General features: G+C 41.3%; 1 protein-coding gene across 2 annotated transcripts; it reads left to right on the top strand.

The window, feature by feature from the left end:
* Window positions 1-1,960: 1,960 nt before the first annotated feature.
* mocs1 (molybdenum cofactor synthesis 1) lies at window positions 1,961-18,857 on the top strand. Of its 2 annotated transcripts, none has more exons than XM_071471253.1 (11): window positions 1,961-2,264; window positions 3,550-3,661; window positions 4,929-5,096; window positions 7,222-7,386; window positions 8,703-8,764; window positions 14,430-14,541; window positions 14,969-15,081; window positions 15,944-16,054; window positions 16,157-16,277; window positions 16,396-16,443; window positions 17,388-18,561. In XM_071471253.1, exons 1-11 carry the CDS (start codon window positions 2,067-2,069, stop codon window positions 18,521-18,523), a joined length of 2,346 nt encoding a protein of 781 aa, XP_071327354.1. In that variant the 5' UTR covers window positions 1,961-2,066; the 3' UTR covers window positions 18,524-18,561. The 2 variants fall into 2 exon arrangements, with proteins under 2 accessions (XP_071327354.1, XP_071327355.1); XM_071471254.1 differs by having other exon boundaries at window positions 2,000-2,264; window positions 16,396-16,458; window positions 17,388-18,857.
* Window positions 18,858-19,574: the final 717 nt, after the last annotated feature.

The following is a 19,574-nucleotide window of genomic DNA, read 5'->3' on the forward strand; positions in this document are numbered from 1 at the left end:
GTCTTGAGAAAATACAACCACATCACAGGTTATATTTTGTTTGCTATACTATAATATTTTTGATGATGTCTGTGAACAGTAGCATTGGTAAGGATGTCCAGTGGCAGGAAGGTTAAGAGATGATGTAACCAGCCTGTTCTCCTCTCCTCTCATTAAATATTGTTGGATCACTTCAGTACTTTAAGCAAATGTAATATATTAAATATATGTACATATATTAAAAAAATTATATATCAAACAATTTCATATATTATATAGCTCATACAAACATGTATATTTTTGTATATATGCTTTGCTATGTATGAAACAAGAAAAACATATATAAGCATACAGAATTTTTATTCTTATTCATTGTTGTTTTAATAAAATTGCATATATAATCTTGCACCTATCTACATACAGTAGATCAAAAGTCAAACTTTTGGATTCCACTGTATGTGGTCACAACATATAATACCATTATAAAAATTAATCATATATGTATTAATATTATTCATATATGTACACATGCAGATTTTATTATGGGTGTTTCATAGATGTTTTAACTTATATTTCAATATATGAAGAGGATGTATATATGTAACATATATGGCAACATCACTCTTGATATAGAGACATATATGTCACATATTACATTTCTGTATATGTGGAATTAAAGAGCTTACTTGTCTGCATCATAAGATGTGACTATCTTATCTATGTCAGCTACCATATGTCAAACATGTTTTGAAAAATGGCCCAAATCACACATGTAGATATATTATTGCTGTGTGTTTGACCAAACAGTAGGCTGCACATATAAGGTAAGTTCTAACCCTGAGCATGGAGGTTTTTTATTGAGCTTGGACAATGTAGTTTGACAAAAAAAATTCTCAGGTTCACTGGAAATTTTCAACAGCTTTCAACCACATCTTTAAGTCCACTAACTGCTTCCCACTGTCTTTACCAGTGAATAGAGCTGGCTCAAGTGTGATCACATGATCTCATTAACTTCTGTTACATGATAACTGGTATTTGTATATGGGGTGGGGGTGGAGAGATGGACTGAGAAATAACACAGATGCCTTAGAAAAGAGCAAAGGCTCCAAATGCCCCAGTCTCACTTTATGGCAGATAATTTGTTGAACTTTGATGTAATGATCAATATAAACTTAAATAGAAATGTTATTGTTCTCACTGACTATGTGTAAAGTGTCATACTGTTCCAAATGTTTAAATGAAATACTTCACTGCTTTTCTTTTCCTGGTAATGTGATGGGCCTCCCACAAAGTGGCCACTGGGGTTAATGAAGTACAGATTGGAACGTGATGGGAACAATATTTATAGTTTTATTTTTATTATTGCTTTCATTATTCTTAAAATGGAAAACCACATTGTTTATGTTACTCAGAGAAAGCCAATAATGCCACAGTTCATGGCATAGCCTGTCTCTATAGGCCAGCAGTGGTGCAGAACACCAGAGGATCATGGGAGGCATTGTAGTAAGAGCTTTACCGTTCCATGACAATTTATTGACTCTGATGTCACCAAGTCCTTGAGAAGATAATGTTTACGCTTTGGCTCTGGATAGATGGAGTGAAATCTGTGATAGCACACACAGTTCCATCTGTGCGAGGGCCATGCAACTGCACACAAGAAATTCCAATGCTGCGCAAGGTTGGAATACTGAATGGGCAAATCTGGCAGCTGTCCCTGGGCCCACACTTCAGAGACTGGGATGGCCACAGATTGGACAACAATTCACTGTGCGTGAATTATTTATAGCAATTTAATATTGAACATGGAACATTTAAGTACAACTGAAATAAAAGAAAGAGGGAGTCACACATCTGTCTGTGTTTTTTTTTTTAAAATGGCTAAAACTCCCTACTCTTCTGTGGGTCTGCCCCCCCCGGACTACACTACCCAGAATGCACCATTACTAACGTATGTTGGCACGATTGGCTGACGTAACCCCGCCCCTGATACTCCGCCATACGTTGAGATTCTGACATGTTTACCGCAGAGGAGCCCACACCGAGCGGAGTGAAAGCTTGACGAGACCTCGGAGCGGAGCAACAGTGCCATGGCCGCTGTCGGTAGCATGCTCCACCGCTTAGTAGACAGACGCAACAGTTTCATTCACTTCAGAAAAGTCCTCGCACGGTGCGGCAATGGGACCGCGCAGCGGCCGTTTTCCAGCGCTACGCACAAGGAAAATGAAGTTGAACTTGGAGACTCGACTTTAGCTGCTCCCAACTTTACCAGGTCCAGGTCCACACAGGTAAAAGCGACTCCGTGACACTGCCTACAACTTGCCCCTGGTGGTGAGGGTTTCATTATCAATGTATAACCACACGCTAGATACTGGACTCAGCTAACGGTAGTGAATGACTGTCAGGTGTGGGTCTGTGACATCTCCCTGTACAGTTTAGGGGCAAATAAAGACTAAGACTCTGTTGATTACAACAGTGTGGCAGGGCTTTTGCAGGATGACGCCAGCAAATTGCAAGTTTACACCAGTTTATTTGGCTAATTCATCAGCAATAGGATGTAGACATTGGCTGTTTTAAATGCAAGCCTAATTATCTTTATCATCACCACTGTCGCTGGTTCAGTTGTAATTCAATGCTTATGTAAATAGCTGGCAAATAGAGAGTTCAGCAGAGATGAATCACAGGAGCAGATATCATCATGCGCTTGGAGGCATCACTTATTTGTCTAAAGCTTCATGAGGCGAACTTGATTTACTTATTAACACTAACCTTTTGATTTATACCTGAAACAGGATGCGTAGGCCTATTTTTTTGCATAGCAGAGCATAATTTTAACACCACTAAACCTCAAGATGTTATGAATTTAGAGTATGGTAGATGAGGTTTTGTCATTGTTCTTTGTCAGTGTCAGACAGGTACTGTCAGTGCCAAGGTGAATTAGGTCTAGAGAACATGTTTCTGAAGCTTTTTAAGGGCCTTTCTGAGAAGTAAAGATGGCTGTTGCTAAACTATTAATCTTGTATTTTCATCATTAGTTTTATTCACAGAAATGAAAAAGGAAAAGGGAATGCATGAAGATGCAAGACTCTGATCGGGTGCTATGATAGACTTAAGTGTGTCTAACCTACCGCTGAGTCACGTGTTTGTCTTTGTGCTGATGACTTCTGACATAACAGCAGCCCACTGTTGACAGTCAAAGGTCATGAGCGTTTTCAAAGCCACGTGCAACTCACTCTGTGTGACTGAATCATACTTTTACTTAAATGTCGCTAATTCAGGATGATCACATATCCCGTGTTTTACCCAGAATGCAGCACTGGTGTTTTGTATCCTGCAAAATTAATTCAGGTTCAGGGACACAGTTGCAGCCTGAGATTAAGGTATCAATATTCTCTGGCAAGACGTGAATGAGGAGAAAATAAATGTAACAGTATGTTAACAGAAGAAATCTTGAGTTTGATGAAAAAAATACTCCAAACATCACACAGCAGTGCCGCTCTACCCTCATTCTTGGCTATTTCTATTTGTCAGATCAGTTCCACAGTGTATTTTTCATGTTGTCTTTATCCCCAGGAGAAGCTAAGAGACAACAACATACTACCCTTTTCAGCATTCTTGACTGACAACTTTGGCCGGAGGCACAGCTACCTACGCATCTCCCTGACAGAGAAGTGCAACCTCCGCTGTGAGTTCCCACTATGGTGTGATAAAGGTGTCATTAGCCGATGTAGTTTACGCTCCCTAGTGCTTATCCAGGTACTTGAAGACACCACATTCAGTCATAATGTTCCTGCTGCTGTGACTATAACCACCTGTTTTACCGGTAAAGTTAGATTTGGTTATCATGGGGGTGCAGGGTCAGCTGTACAGGACAGGAGTCAAAGATGCTTCAGCGTGGGATATTTGTTTACTTTTGTCATCTGATTGAAGAACAGTCATTATGATTATGACAGTCATTAAGATGTTATGACAGGTTTCCTAAACTGAATGTCTTGTACCTGAAGAGTATAAGTCCTCTTTTTTGTCTTTTTCCTCAATGATGACATATTTCAGTTTTTAAAATATCTTTGAGAATTGGCTCAAATCAACTTCTTTTGAATTAAAAAAAAAAAAAGAAGTAAAAAATAAAACAAATAACAAACAAATACATGGATAACAACATGTGAAAAGATCACAACCACAAATTACACATATTGCTCAACCAGTGATAAGAACACCATGAAGCCATAAACAGAGCCTCTGCAGCTTTAAGCAACATGATTAAAAATTTGAATTGAGGTAGCCACAAATAAGTTTTCATAACGGTTGAGTTTACATTGGGGCACTGTGCGTTGTCTGCCAGAGGGTAAGAGCAAGACAGACAATATTCTCTGTGGCTGCTTGAGAATAAACAGCTCATACATTGACTGGATGGGGTTATGTTCAGTCCTCACTGTAAGCTTCATGGCATGTTATACCAGATGAGCCATACCATGCTGACATCCCATACCTGACTGTGCCTGGTAGAACCAAATCCATAATCCTCTGCTCCACCCCATGCACCCTGTTTGTGCGTATGAGCTGTAATCTCTGCTGTAAACTGGAACACAAACTTTCAGCTAAAGGTGTTGTCCAAGTGAACCTCAGGGTACTTGTAGGGGCAGACATGATTGATTGGTTCATCATGCATAACCACTGGACTAATTGTGTTTTTAAAGGTAAATGGAGACTACAAAAAAGAAATTGAAAAGGATGTGTTAATGTTTACATCTCTAGTTTAATATTTCATATTTACAGTACATCAGGTTGATCCACCTCGGTGGCACTTCCACCTCTAAGCACTCAGTTCCCAAGAGAACCACACCTACTGAAAAATAAGTGTACTCTTAACAATATGTGATGAAGGCATCTGTTGAGTGGCAAATTACATCTTTGATTCCTTGTTAATATTTTACCGCCCTTCCCATTTTCAGGTCAGTACTGCATGCCAGAGGAGGGGGTAAAGCTTACACCACGGGGCCAGCTGCTGTCCACCTCTGAGATACTGACCCTGGCTCGCCTCTTCGTCCAGGAGGGGGTGGACAAAATCCGCCTCACTGGAGGAGAGCCCCTAATCAGACCTGATGTGCTGGATATCATTGGTAAGAAACAAATAAAAGATGTAGTTGATAGGGGCCCGTTGTTTCAGTTGCTTCAGTTGATATTAATGTGTGGTAAGCTCTGTTGATCTTTATTTAGTCTGTCACATTAGTTCAGAATCACGGGTGTGCCAACTCCTGCCTAAGACTGCAGAAGACATGGAAAGCTGTTGTTTCTGTGTTGAGTTGTTTCAACACATGTCATCAGGTGTCACTACATCCACTTAGGATATAGTGACGCTCTTTTAAAACTAGCGATTCAGCTTTTGGTGTCGCAGGCTATGGATGATTCATGTCCTAACTCTGTTGACTACTCTGGAGCGGGAGGGGGGAACACTAGTTTTCCGTGCATGCCTTCAAGTTAAGATGGTTGGAGGGGAAAATAATTTTTTTACACATTTTTTTTTAAAGCTCTGTGCTTAGACTTATGAGGTATTATCATGTCATTTTAATTTTACAGCCTGATTTGTAGGTTAATGGTTACAGCTTTGGTCACTGAGGATGATGTTCTGGGGACAGTACCTCTGGGAGCAACATTAAAGCTTGACATGAATGAACAAAGCAATGTGGCGTGAATAATGCGTAATGTCTTTGCAGAAAGAGGACCATAGGCTGCTAACAGCTAGATCATCAATTATGACTGTCACATGTGACAGGCCATCCCTGTGACCTCACATGACCCTCATTAAAGTTGACTGAAGAGAATAATTTTAATTAAGTGGAAACAGTATTCAAAATTGTGATGTATTGCATTTGTATGTACATGAACAGAATATACATATATTTTTAATTTAATTATGTGTCTCAGGTATGGGCTGTGTGGTCAGTCTGAAAAGCATCCATGACATCCGTTAAAGGTTAGGGTTCGGTTTCACAAAGTTTACACACAGCAAACATACATTTAATGTTTTTCTTCTCTTGGTGAAGACCATTGTCATGTTTATACAGTGGTTTTCACCAGATGGTGTCACTGGAGTAAAACTAAAGAAATGTCTTAGCCAGTGAAGATTTAATTAATGTGTAAATTGGTTGCTGGAAAACATCTGTTGCACCGACCATTGAAAGCGATCAAATATATGGATTAGAAGTTACTGTAGCATCATGAGCCGTAACAAAACTGCTAAAAGCTGCTGCTTTAGGGGATCAAACTATATTCAAATTGAACTACCAGTTATTACTTTGATTTATTCATATGGTGTTATTCAGTTTAGAGTTAGTTAACCTAACCAACAATTAAGTCATCTAGTGTGACATTATTAGCACACTGCTTTGTATTTTGAGGTATATTATATTTATATTTTATTATTTATTATTATTGTGGGATGGACTTTGAAAATCTTCCCAGTTTATATCAGTATTAAACAGAATTTTGATTAAATGTCTGATCAAATCCTTTTTTCCGTGGCCGCCTGACACAATATTAATGCTGAACACCACATATAGACATTTGATTTGTTTTCTATTTCAAATCTTCTAATCTTATTTAATTGTAGAGCTTTGTGCAGCACATTGTTCGACTGTCATAGTCGGGCTGGCCACCAGCACTGGTGCACAAGTGGGCTGTGAAAAACGTTCTTACTGCCCCTGTCTGTCTGTACCTTAACTGACATGCACATTATATAACAGACACCAGTATCGTTGTTTTCACCCGCCTGTACGCTGGAATCACTGTCAACCATATTTCACATTACGTCTTTTACTCTTCAGTCTAAAAGGGTCAAATATTGGCAAGTTAACATTATTGTTGTCAGTTCAGTTGACAACAGCAGGTCTGTTGTAGCACATATGGTGTTTAGAGACCAACAAATTCACTAGTGTTGAAAAGTTTGAAAGTAATGGATATTATTTGCTGTTATTCTTAGTTCTTTTCATCATTGTGCTTGGATTTCCGACTTAGGAAACATGTGCTATGCTATGTTTTAGCATCTTATGCCACCAAAGTGTCTCTAATTTCAGGCACAGACAGTTTCCTTGCTTTAAGCCCTGTAATAAGATGACATTTGAACAGTTGGTGCAACCAGCTCCTCAGGAATGCTCATGTTTAAGTACAGTGTTCAGTCTGTGTCTCACTCTCTCTCTCTCTCTCTTGTTCCTCTTTCTTGTTCTCATGTTTGCTCCCTCTCTACAGCAGAACTGAGGAAGTTGGAGGGCCTGAAAACCATTGCGATAACAACCAACGGCATGAACTTGGCCAGGCTTCTGCCCAAGCTGAAAGACGTCGGCCTCGACCTGATTAACATCAGCCTGGACTCGCTTGTCCCTGCCAAGTTTGAGTTTATTGTCAGACGGAAAGGTAGGGAAAATATCTGACCCATGCTGTGAGACATAAAGGAAGTTGATTGATGCCTATAATGCAACAGTAAATGTAAAGGTAAAATTAGTAAAGGCTGCGTTAAGGCTGCAGTTTTGTTTCTCTGTTAGTTTGGCTCTGCTGTTTCTCTGTCTTTGTCAAATACCACAAGGTATTAACAGCCTGAATCAGTGTATATATGGCTGTTGTTGTGGGACAGTTCCATCAGGTTACAGAAGGAGCCTGTAAGCTCTAAACACACACGGTCATGGACTGGTCTGGAGGTAACAGCAGGGCAGAGCTCTGGGTGGTTGGCTCGTGGACGGTGGACACAGATGGACCGGCTGAGATTAGGAAATGAAGGAGAGGAAAAAAAGAGCGATGGCGTTACTGGTAAAGCAGAAAGCAACTTCTGAGCCAGCCTCCTTCCACAACACCCGATTTCAGTTGAAGGTTAAGCTTTCGGTGCTGAAGGTATAGCCTGAATGAAATCTTGTCTCTTGGCCTTCACAAAGCTTCTTTAGGATTTTAAGTACAACATACGTGGTATTTAATGGCTATTAAGATAATTGTAGAGGACTTAACATAAGCCTCACCTCCTACAGAGCAGCCAGTGAGAGTCTGCCTGGATTTGTGGCTTTTGTGATGAAAACAAATGATGAGTCTGACATTGGCAGTGTGCTGTTAAAAAGCTCTGGCTGCTGCTGAGGGATTAGTTGTAGCTGTTTACATATCAGTGGTTTGGACTCAGATGTTGAAAGGCAGTGAACAGAGAAAACAGAGCTTATGTTGTGAAGATCTGTGAAGCTGAAACAGCCCACATTTCAGAAACCTACTCTTATCTTAAGATTGTTTTATGCCTGCTGTATGGCTCAGTATATCAATCCATCTATTCATTATACCGCTTTCCTCTTGAGGGTTGTGGGAGGCTGGAGTCAATCCCAGTTGACATTGAGTGAGAGGCAGGGTATTACCTGGACAAGTCAATAGTCTATCACAGGGCTGACAAACAACCATTTACACTCACATTCACAGCTACAAGCAATTCAGAGTCGCCACTTTACCCAACCTGCTGCACAGTCTTTGGACTGTGGGAGGAAACTGGAGCCCCCTGAGACACAGGGAGACACATGCAAACTCCACACAGAAAGGCTCTTACTGTGAGGCAGCAGTGTTAACCACTGCACCGCCATGCAGCCCTGGCTCTGTGCATGTTTACCTAAAACTTTGACAAAGTTTGAATTGGTAAAATTGGTGAGATGCAGAATGTATCTTATCCAAACTGAAACATTCCATTATAAATCTGTTTTTTTTCCCAGGGTTCCACAAGGTGATGGAGGGCATTGATAAAGCTATTGAAATGGGCTACAACCCCGTCAAGGTATTTCATTCATCTTTTCAACTTTGCTTTTACCAAGAAATCTTTACTATATGTTAACCTCCCCCACAGTATCATCATGTATTTACTGATCACTGTGTGTGTTTCTGAATCTGCTTCGGTTGTCCATTTTCAACTTTATGCTATGTTTTAACTTATTTCTGGCCCTGTCTTTTTAAGTGTATTTGTTTTGTTTGACCTTTTCCCTAGCACTTTCACAATATGAACAAATCAATACATTATAGGGAGAATTTTTACTGAAAAACAAATATATTGTATATTGTACATTGTAATATTGTATTGATGACTGAAGCATAATGAGAAAGGAAAGGATGACAGGAAGGAGGAAGCTTGATGTGACCAATATTCTCCTTTCTGTGTATATGACTGTTGTAAGGACCATTGTCAGAACCAGCAGTTCATTCATCCATTTCTATACCGCTTATCTGAAACGGGGGGGCCATCACAGGGCCAATATATAAAGAAAAAAAACCACACACTCACACACCTACGGGCAATTTAGAGTCACCAGTCAACCTAACATGCATGTCTTTGGACTGTGGGAAGAAGCCGGAGTACCCGGAGGGAACCCACGCAGATAGGGGGAGAACATGCAAACTCCACACAGAAAGGCCCCAGGCCCGGGGTTCAAACCCAGCACCTTCTTGCTGTGAGGTGACAGCGCTGACCACTGCACCACCATGCTGCCCACAGCTCTTATCATAATATCATAAATCATAATCTGATTTATAGTTTTAATTTTTTTTTATATTGTAATTGTTTTTATTATTATAGTGAGGAACAACATTGGTTTCCTCTTAATGGTAAACTGCTGTGGCAAAACAGTCTTGGAAGATAATTTGTGAATATAATATTTCTTTCATGTTGTGACACTTTGCTCACAACATGAAAGACACTGAGCCGCTGAGCTGCTTCCTGATTTAGTATGTGACTACTTCACTGTGTATCGCAGCTCTATCGCACTGAGCATGGAACCAAACTAATGAACAAACTAACATCTAAGCAGGTTTGAAAAACCAGGCTAGCCTCCTGAGACCTAATGATGCAAGAAGTAAGTGATTCCTGTATGTGTTTCTACTGCTTTATCGTTAGTTTTTGAAATGTATAGAAATTATAAAAAGATGCAGTAACTATTTTATTGGTCTGACAAAGAATCCGTCTCACTGATCACAATGACAGCATATTTGCTAAGATGTGAAGCTGGTTAGATCGATGCCACCGGCTGCAGTTATAAATTCAGCTGTACTTGGCTGTAGTCCTTTTGTCTGGAGTCCAGGGAGGTTTTATCATCAGTATAGTCTGAGTGAGTGACCTTTATTTTACATTGTATATGCAGCAAATTTGTCAACAGAATGTAAATACCAGAGACTGACAAAGGGATGGTTCAGATGTGGAAGAAAACACAAGTGCAAGATGTCTACTGCTGTTTTAAACTTTCACATTCTTCATAAAATCCCAAAGAAAACAACACAGCACCACTCTCAGCTCTGCAAATCACTTCTCCTGAGTTATCCTTTGAGGAAAAAAAATATTAGAAACCAAAGGCAGAAATAATATTTTATATTTCTTGGTTTGTTGATGGCACCCCCTCGTTTTGCATTAATTCAAAGATGTGTAGATGGAGACATTATTTCTATACCGTCAGTCAAATCTTGCATAAAGCAGTAATGTCAGCACTCTGTCACAGGCAAAGGAGGCCGTCACACTGGGCCAAAAGCAGCCTGTTTCCTGCTAAGTCTACTTCTTCTAAGTTACAAACATGAACACGTCTTGTCCTGCACCATAGTATACCTGAGTGAAATCAGTTGTTGTTGGGTTTTCAGAGGGCATTCAGTTCAAAAGAGAAAACTGGTGTTAGCTCACCTTCTCCTCCATGGTAACATCAAGTTACAGACCCTCTGAAATGTTAAACAGGCAGTTTCTCAGAACCTGAATGCTGACTTCCATGGGAATAAATATAAAAAGTTATTTAAAAAACATTTAAATTTTGCTCACACCACTTAACATTGCATATTAATACCACATATTATTTATGAATACACTTTGTCTTTGTTATGATTAAATTTTTTTCTATACTGTCCAAGCCATGTGACCCAATGGTTCTAACTCTTCATGCCCCAAAACATTGGGTTAGCCCCGTATGACAATGGGTATCAATGCTTTGTCTATTTATGAATATTGTTTCTGCAGCAATAATATAATTTTATCAGTATAATAGCTTACATGTCATGTGAAATGTGTGGCAAAATGGCCCGCAGAGTAGTGTGTGTCAGTGTGAAATATTATGGGTGCAGTGCTGAGTGACAGAACTCGGACCTTGAGGTTGGAAACAGCTTCACTAAACTCTGATGCTAATAATCATTAGCAGTGGAGAAAACATTCAGCTGACAGCTTCTCATTTTTAGCTGGTGCTGAGCGCCGCTTTTGCTGGTTAAAATCACAAACTATGATGTAACGCCAGCTGACATTGTATCAGATGGCACTCATGTGAGTGCTGTGTCAGCACGTGTCAAGCACAAGTTATGATGAAAAGGAAGATCCTCCACTCTGTCATACCATTGTACAACCACGAGTGATCCTTTAGTGCCAACAAATCCAACAGAGTGAGGCATCTTCTTCCTAGTGGATTGCATCACTGTTACGTGCCGGAGTGGTGTTTGTGTATCTGTGTGTTGTATTCTTGGCCCCTCCCCTTTTTCCAGCAGGTGAGCCAGCACAGCTGTACCTGATTTGGCAATCAGAGCTGGAGTATAAGGAGCATTGAGGAGGCCTAGTCTGGGTCAGTGGGTCAGATGGCAGCGTGAAGGCTGTGTGTGCGAGTGAACGAGTGGCGACAGCGCTAAGATCATTGTTATCGGCCAGTGGGCCGGTTTGTTGTTGAGTGTACAGGTGCTGGTCATATAATTAGAATATCATGAAAAAGTTTATTTATTTCAGTAATTCCATTCAAAAAGTGAAACTTGTATAATGTATACATTCATTCCACACAGATTGATATATTTCAAGTGTTTATTTCTTTTAATTTTGATGATTATAACTGACAACTAATGAAAACCACAAATTCAGTATCTCAGAAAATTAGAATATTGTGAAAAGGTTCAATATTGAAGACACCTGGTGCCACACTCTAATCAGCTAATTCACTCAAAACACCTGCAAAGGCCTTTAAATGGTCTCTCCGTCTAGTTCTGTAGCTACACAATCATGGGGAAGACTGCTGACTTGACAGTTGTCCAAAAGACGACCATCGACACCTTGCACAAGGAGGGCAAGACACAAAAGGTCATTGCTAAAGAGGCTGGCTGTTCACAGGGCTCTGTGTCCAAGCACATTAATAGAGAGGCAAAGGGAAGGAAAAGATGTGGTAGAAAAAAGTGTATGAGCAATAGGGATAACCGCACCCTGGAGAGGATTGTGAAACAAAACCCATTCAAAAATGTGGGGGAGATTCACAAAGAGTGGACTGCAGCTGGAGTCAGCGCTTCAAGAACCACCACGCACAGACGTATGCAAGACATGGGTTTCAGCTGTCGCATTCCTTGTGTCAAGCCACTCTTGAACAAGAGACAGCGTCAGAAGCGTCTCGCCTGGGCTAAAGACAAAAAGGACTGGACTGCTGTTGAGTGGTCCAAAGTTATGTTCTCTGATGAAAGTAAATTTTGCATTTCCTTTGGAAATCAAGGTCCCAGAGTCTGGAGGAAGAGAGGAGAGGCACAGAATCCATGTTGCTTGAGGTCCAGTGTAAAGTTTCCACAGTCAGTGATGGTTGGGGTGCCATGTCATCTCCTGGTGTTGGTCCACTGTGTTTTCTGAGGTCCAAGGTCAACGCAGCCGTTTTAGAGCACTTCATGCTTCCTGCTGCTGACCAACTTTATGGAGATGCAACAGGACTTGGCACCTGCACACAGTGCCAAAGCTACCAGTACCTGGTTTAAGGACCATGGTATCCCTGTTCTTAATTGGCCAGCAAACTCGCCTGACCTTAACCCCATAGAAAATCTATGGGGTATTGTGAAGAGGAAGATGCGAAATGCCAGACCCAACAATGCAGAAGAGCTGAAGGCCACTATCAGAGCAACCTGGGCTCTCATAACACCTGAGCAGTGCCACAGACTGATCGACTCCATGCCACGCCGCATTGCTGCAGTAACTCAGGCAAAAGGAGCCCCAACCAAGTATTGAGTGCTGTACACGCTCATACTTTTCATGTTCATACTTTTTCAGTTGGCCAACATTTCTAAAAATCCTTTTTTAGTATTGGTCTTAAGTAATATTCTAATATTCTGAAACTGAATTTGGGATTTTCATTAGTTGTCAGTTATAATCATCAAAATTAAAAGAAATAAACACTTGAAATATATCAGTCTGTGTGTAATGAATTAATATAATATACAAGTTTCACTTTTTGAATGGAATTACTGAAATCAACTTTTTCATGATATTCTAATTATATGACCAGCACCAGTATACACGAGGTAGTGGCTGTGTGTTACTCCCTGTGGCTGGGAGGGTGTTTCCGTTTTCTGTTTGTTGTTCCTGATTGTTGCTTTTTTCTTTCCCAGGTTTTACCCGCTCCACCCGTTTCCCAGAGCTCGTTTTGCATTACTGTGAAAGGATTTTGGTTACTTTGTTTACTTTATAATAAATTATCTTATTTGCGACCTTAACTTGGTTTCCTGGTTATCCCTTCTCCCCGGTTTATTTAACACTGTCCCCACTCCCCTGGACGTAACAATCACATCACTGTCAGAAGTGACATTCACCCAGTTGAACTTTTAGTCATATATCAATAATTTCATCTTATAAACTTTATGTTTTTGAACCATGATCTATAGTATCTGGATCGAAAAGCTCATAAGTATCAGGTTGGACTCAGTAAGGGTGGATATCCAGTATTAAAGGACTGGGCTCTGAGTTGGGCCGGGTTGGGTCAGTTTAAAAATGTTCATACCTGTTTGATATTGAGCCAAATACTGGACTGGACGGTATTCTGAGTTTTACCTCTAAATGTTGCTTTTGACTCAGACGCTGCTCAGTGGACCTTAATGAGACTGAGAGAGTCCGTAAATGAGAGTGTAGTGACTCCAGTCCACTTGGTAGTAATGCACATCTGCCAATACTGGACTTCCTTCATGTTGTTGCTCTCAGCTCAGTGGGAAATTGCCCACGGCTCCTCAGATTGCTGTTATAGGATACTTTTTGTTTTGCCAGAACCTGTCACAATGAAAAATATCAGTTCAGCCGGTTTAATCTCCTACATGAGCGGGAAATCTGCCCAACTCCAGGAAAGAGGCCAAAAAGCTTGTTTGGGACATGACTGTTTTTTATACTGGTAAAAGGAAGACAACACAGGTTTTCAGTTGGCCTTTAAAAATATCAGAAACATTACTCCTCCAAGCGACTAGTAATGGATTAGTCCATCAGAAGTGTATTGGCAAAGTCTTGTAACAACTGCAGGCTGTTTTATACAATTAAATATTGATACCTACGTCTCCTTGAAGTCATTTTTTTTTGTCTGGATGCAAAAATATCCAGCTTCTCCATTTGCATTTGCAAATGGCAACATCCTTACAGCTGAGATATGACAGATTTATGAGGAAATGGATGTTCAGCTTAGTAATCAGTGGCTGTGTGCTGCCCTCTGCAGGTCAACTGTGTGGTCATGCGAGGCTTCAACGAGGACGAGCTGCTAGATTTTGTGGCACTGACAGAGAAGAAGCCTCTGGAGGTGCGCTTCATCGAATACATGCCCTTTGATGGTGAGTGCTCACTCCCTGAAGTGTTTTATTACACAGGTCTGAAAGGGCATCGAAAGAGCCATATTATGGTACTGACCATTTTCATACATTATTTATTCATAATTTAGGCATTCAAAGGATTTTAAATATGGAAATTTTTCAATGGAATGTGCAGAGCTATTCTGCCTACAATTCCCACTGCTGCCACAGACTTTGAACTTAAATCATCCATTTGAATATTTGATATATACAGTGATCAGATAACTTATTTAAGAATCAAGTAACACCACTGAAATGGAATTGGTTTTCCTTCGCTCACGTGTGAGGAAAATGTGCTCTGTTCAGTTGTGTTTGCAGAAACAGTACTGATGCACTGCTGATGCAGAGGTGAGTCTTGTGGTGTGCTTTATCCTGCACTGACACACGCTGTCTCTTCTCCTCTCTGCAGGCAACAAGTGGAACTTTAAGAAGATGGTGAGTTACCAGGAGATGCTGGACCGCATCAGGCAGCAGTGGCCCAAGCTAGAAATGCTTGAGACTGGACACACAGACACCGCCAAGGTCAGTGCCCACACTAATACTGCAGAGCCTCCCTTTGCTCTAAAACAGCCTCAGGTCTTTGTGGCATGGATTCCACAAGGTGTTGGAAACATTACTTTGAGATTCTGTTCCATGTTGACATGTTTGCATCGCATCGTTTCTGATTCGTCAGATGCACATTTGTGCTGCTGATCTCCTGTTCTACCACATCCCAAAGGTGTGACTGGAGAGACCACTGAAGTTCACTATCATGTTCATGAAACAGTTTGACGTGACTTAAGCTTTGTCTGAGCATTATCCTGCTGGAAGTAGCCATTAGAAGACGGTAAATTGTGGCCAGTAAGGGATAAGCATGGTCAGTAATAATACTGAAGCTGAAGCTCCTAACCTGTATTTGTATATGTGCTGTATATTTGCTGGAACTCTGGCAAAGATGATTTATTTAGGATCCGAATTTTCCAGAGGAATAAATGAGGATGATGTCAGCATAATGCTGGCATGATGCAACACACTCTTGTTAAACCAGTGTGCATCATTTAGGATTTCTCTGAGATGTATTGTTCTGACATTTGAAATTTTTACTTCCCGTTGGCACATTATTGCTCCTCATCGCATGTAAGTCGTTCAAACTCACAGCTTTCAGAATACACTGTGGTATCTTATCAGCAGACACACATTTGTAGAACTGGAATTATTAGATTGATAAATTAGCATTTAACATTAACTATTTTCTGACAAGTCTTATTTGTGTCCGGGTCTGAGAAAAAACATGAACGGAGGTGTTTGAGGCGAATCACTTTGTCATTGGTTTGAATGCTTGAAACTGTTTCAAAAAATCTTTCACAGGGATATTGGTTTGACACTCGTCTTTGTCCTGTAACAGACATTTAAAGTGCAAGGCTTCAAAGGTCAGGTGGGCTTCATCACCTCCATGTCTGACCATTTCTGTGGCTCCTGCAACCGCTTACGCATCACTGCAGATGGCAGCCTCAAGGTAATGCTACGTTTGATCTGTTAATTAGGTTTGTTTTTGTGACCATCATTGGTTCTCTTTGTAACGTCTTACCTACACCCCTCCCTGTCTGTCCTCTCTCAGGTGTGTTTGTTTGGTAACTCTGAGGTGTCCCTCAGAGATGTCTTGCGCTCTGGGGCATCAGATGAAGAGCTACTGCAAATCATTGGAGCAGCTGTGGGCAGGAAGAAGAAACAACATGCAGGTAGATTTGTGGAAAGTTAATTTATATACAACACAACATCATTTGTGGGGTATACTGACAGATACTGAGGAGCTTGGAGCTTGGCTGGGATGTAATCTCTTCCTCTGTGTCTTTTCAGGCATGTTCAGTATCTCCCAGATGAAGAACAGGCCTATGATCCTCATTGGTGGGTGACACGGCTGTACGTACAAATCTCTCACACTCAGTTCTCTCTCTGTCATGATTTAATTGTGATGGTTTGATCATTATGGGCTGCACCACCAGATTTTTCCCAGACATGAAAATAATCAAATCATGTGTCATTAGTAACCCTTTGAACATTTTTTTTGGAAGAGTAGGTAAAAATGTTTTATGGTCGGTCACAGTTGTGACTGGTGGGATAGGTTTTGTACTGAATTGATGTATTTCTCTTATGCAGTTGTCAAAATTCTTATTGACCCCAACCCTTTTATGAGCACATTTAAGGTCAGTGGTTTGATTACAGGCTGCTCATGTCCACATTTCATGTCCTTGGACAAGATACTGAGCCCCTAATTGCCCCTGATGTATCATCGGAGTGTGAGTGTGTATGCGGTAGAAAAGCGCTGTATGAATGGGTGAATGTGGCTTCAAGTGGTAAATTGGCTTCAAGAAAAGTGCTATATAAGTGCAGTCCATTTACTATAGTTGCCATCAACATGTTTATTTATTGTATGACCACACTGAACAAAGTAAGTAAGAGTAATTGCAAATACATTGATCAATATTAGACACCTTAAAGATGATGTGCATGGAAAATCTGTGTCCTATCTGTTTGTTAACAAACTTTACTCACCTTTTGTGTGGGAGCTTTGATGCAGCCATCTTCTTCTCATGGTGCAACCAGGACGTAAACAACATCCTTTTTTATTTTAATATTTGCTTGAAATGCATTGATAGAGCTTTCAGTGACATTATTATGGGATTAAATGGGTTAATTATGCAGCTGATAGGCGCATTTACATTTGAACTAAAAACAAACATTACAATCTTGTTTCCCTGAACTGTGAACAATTCATCTTCATCTAAATATAAATGTTTGTTGTTGTTGCTGTGCTGTTAAACAGTGCCCATGAACTCTTTGCCCAACAGGCACCACATCCCAGAGGCCTTTGTTTCTGCCGAAGTCACCAGACAGCCAGAGGGCCTTCCCCATTGTTTCCCAGCTTACAGACGAAACGTTCCTCTCTCTACCAGCAGCTCCTCACGCGTGTCGTTCAGGCAGCAGGAGAGTCCTGCACAGAGAGGGGTTTTTGTGCCTTCTAGATTGCACTGCTTCAACACAGGCAGCCCATGTTTGCTGCTCTAGAACCTTAATCAGTGGAGGTGCCCATGTTAGGTCACGTATCAACAAAGAAAAGCTCCATGTGACAGACAACCTCCACAGTGTAGCACCTCTTCACTCCTCTGACTTTGGTAGTGGTCTCACTCTCACCAGTTGTCACACTAAGAATGCAAGTTTTACTACACGCACAAATGACATGAGCAACATTAATGAAGACTGTCTCAGGAAAACACAAGCCAGGGGTCCTGATGCCTTCCTCAGGACCCCAGGAACATCTATTTTTTGCACACTAATGTTAGCCAAAATACATCTCAAACACCACAGTGTTAGACTGTGCCACAATCGGAGGTCCAGCAGAGACCCCAGTGTCAAACAGTCTGTGAGTGATCAGACCAAGACAGGCACAAATGTGTCCAACACTCAGCTTGATGAAACCACCGAAGCCCAGCTGACGCATACAGACGCCCAGGGCCAAGCCACCATGGTGGATGTTGGGGGTAAAGTTCCCACACGTCGAACAGCCACAGCCCGCGCCACTGTCCTCTTGGGCCCCACTGCTTTCCGGCTGCTTCGGGATAACCAGCTGGCTAAGGGCGATGCCTTGGCTGTGGCGCAGTTGGCTGGCATCATGGCTTCCAAGCAGACCTCGTCCCTTATTCCACTCTGCCACCCGCTCCCCTTAGACCACAGCTCTGTTGCCTTTCACCTGGATGAGCCGCAGAACGCCGCAGTCATCACAGCAACGTGTAGCACTACAGGCAGGACAGGAGTGGAGATGGAGGCTTTGACAGCTGTTTCCGTGGCAGCGCTGACTGTCTATGACATGTGCAAAGCAGTGAGCCACGACATCATCATCACAGATGTAAAACTGGTCAGTAAGACTGGAGGGAAGAGGGACTTTCATCGTCATCCTTCACCACCTCCCCTACCAATGACTGAATGAATGACTGAATGAATTAAAAGCATCACAACGATTGTCCCAACTTCCACTGGAGTTGTCATACTTTTCTACAAACTAAACTTCATGCCATCCAAATAATCTGAAAGTTGTTACACTTAAGTTTTATCCCCTTCCTGTCACCGTCTGCCTGTAGCTTGTTTGATTTCCTACTCCACTGACATTGTACCAGTTGAATTACTTCACATGTCACTTATCCCACACAATGAGTTCAAGGTCAAGTGCTTTATTGTTACTTCCATAGGACACAGTTGACATAAATTCCAACAAAATATTGTTCTCCCCAGTGCAACATACACAACAGTTGAAACACCAATAACACTGACCAGCCGCAGTTGTGTCTGTAGGGTCCTCTGTTTTGCCTGAGCGTTCAGGATCCTGATGGCTTGGGGGAAGAAGATGTTGTGTAATCTGGTAGACTTGGCCCAGATGCTGTGTGACCTCAGGAGTGCAAAGAGATGGTGAGAGGTCAGCGACTGGGTCGGAGACCTTTCAGATACGCCAAACTCTGTGGATAAGATAGACATGAATCATGTTATTTGAAAAGTGTTCATATTTAATTTAGCAATGCTTTTCAAATAACCTCTGTGTCATACATGACAGTCTTGTAATAAATACATGCAACTAGTGGAGAGTTCAGAATAGAGGAAAGGTGACAGTGTTGCTTTTTGTCTCTAGAGGGCACTCAAGTATGTTCCACAAGCCTCCCTGGAAGTCTTTCAGTGAACAAACATTGATGAGTGCATTTATCTTAGTCTACTTGGACTTTAGTGGTAGGTCCATTTAAAATGAAGCCCCTGGGCCTGAGGTGGAAGCTGGCACAGGTTGAAGTGGGCTGGAATGACCTGGAATGGTGCCTTCGATTAAAAGTAGGCCAAAATGAATCCGACTGGCTTTACCTTACATAATAAAGCTGGTTCATTTTCCATGTGCTGCAGCCTGTTGTTCCTTCCAGCTCATGTCATTGAGATGCTCATTCAACAAATCAGGAAGTAATGTCGCCCCGCAGCCCTGCCCCCACACTCTGATTGTTTGA

This window comes from Trachinotus anak, unplaced genomic scaffold (genome assembly GCF_046630095.1).
Source record: "Trachinotus anak isolate AG129_WGS33_773 ecotype Australia unplaced genomic scaffold, CSIRO_AGI_Tana_v1 ptg000033l, whole genome shotgun sequence".
NCBI classification, from domain to species: Eukaryota; Metazoa; Chordata; class Actinopteri; order Carangiformes; family Carangidae; genus Trachinotus; species Trachinotus anak.

Coding starts and splice junctions, on each gene's coding strand:
- mocs1 (XM_071471253.1), top strand. CDS start 2,067: ATGGCCGCTGTCGGTAGCATGCTCCACCGCTTAGTAGACAGACGCAAC. Junction 7,387..8,702: donor GTTTATTGTCAGACGGAAAG/GTAGGGAAAATA, acceptor TTTTTTTCCCAG/GGTTCCACAAGGTGATGGAG. Junction 16,055..16,156: donor CTGCAGATGGCAGCCTCAAG/GTAATGCTACGT, acceptor GTCCTCTCTCAG/GTGTGTTTGTTTGGTAACTC.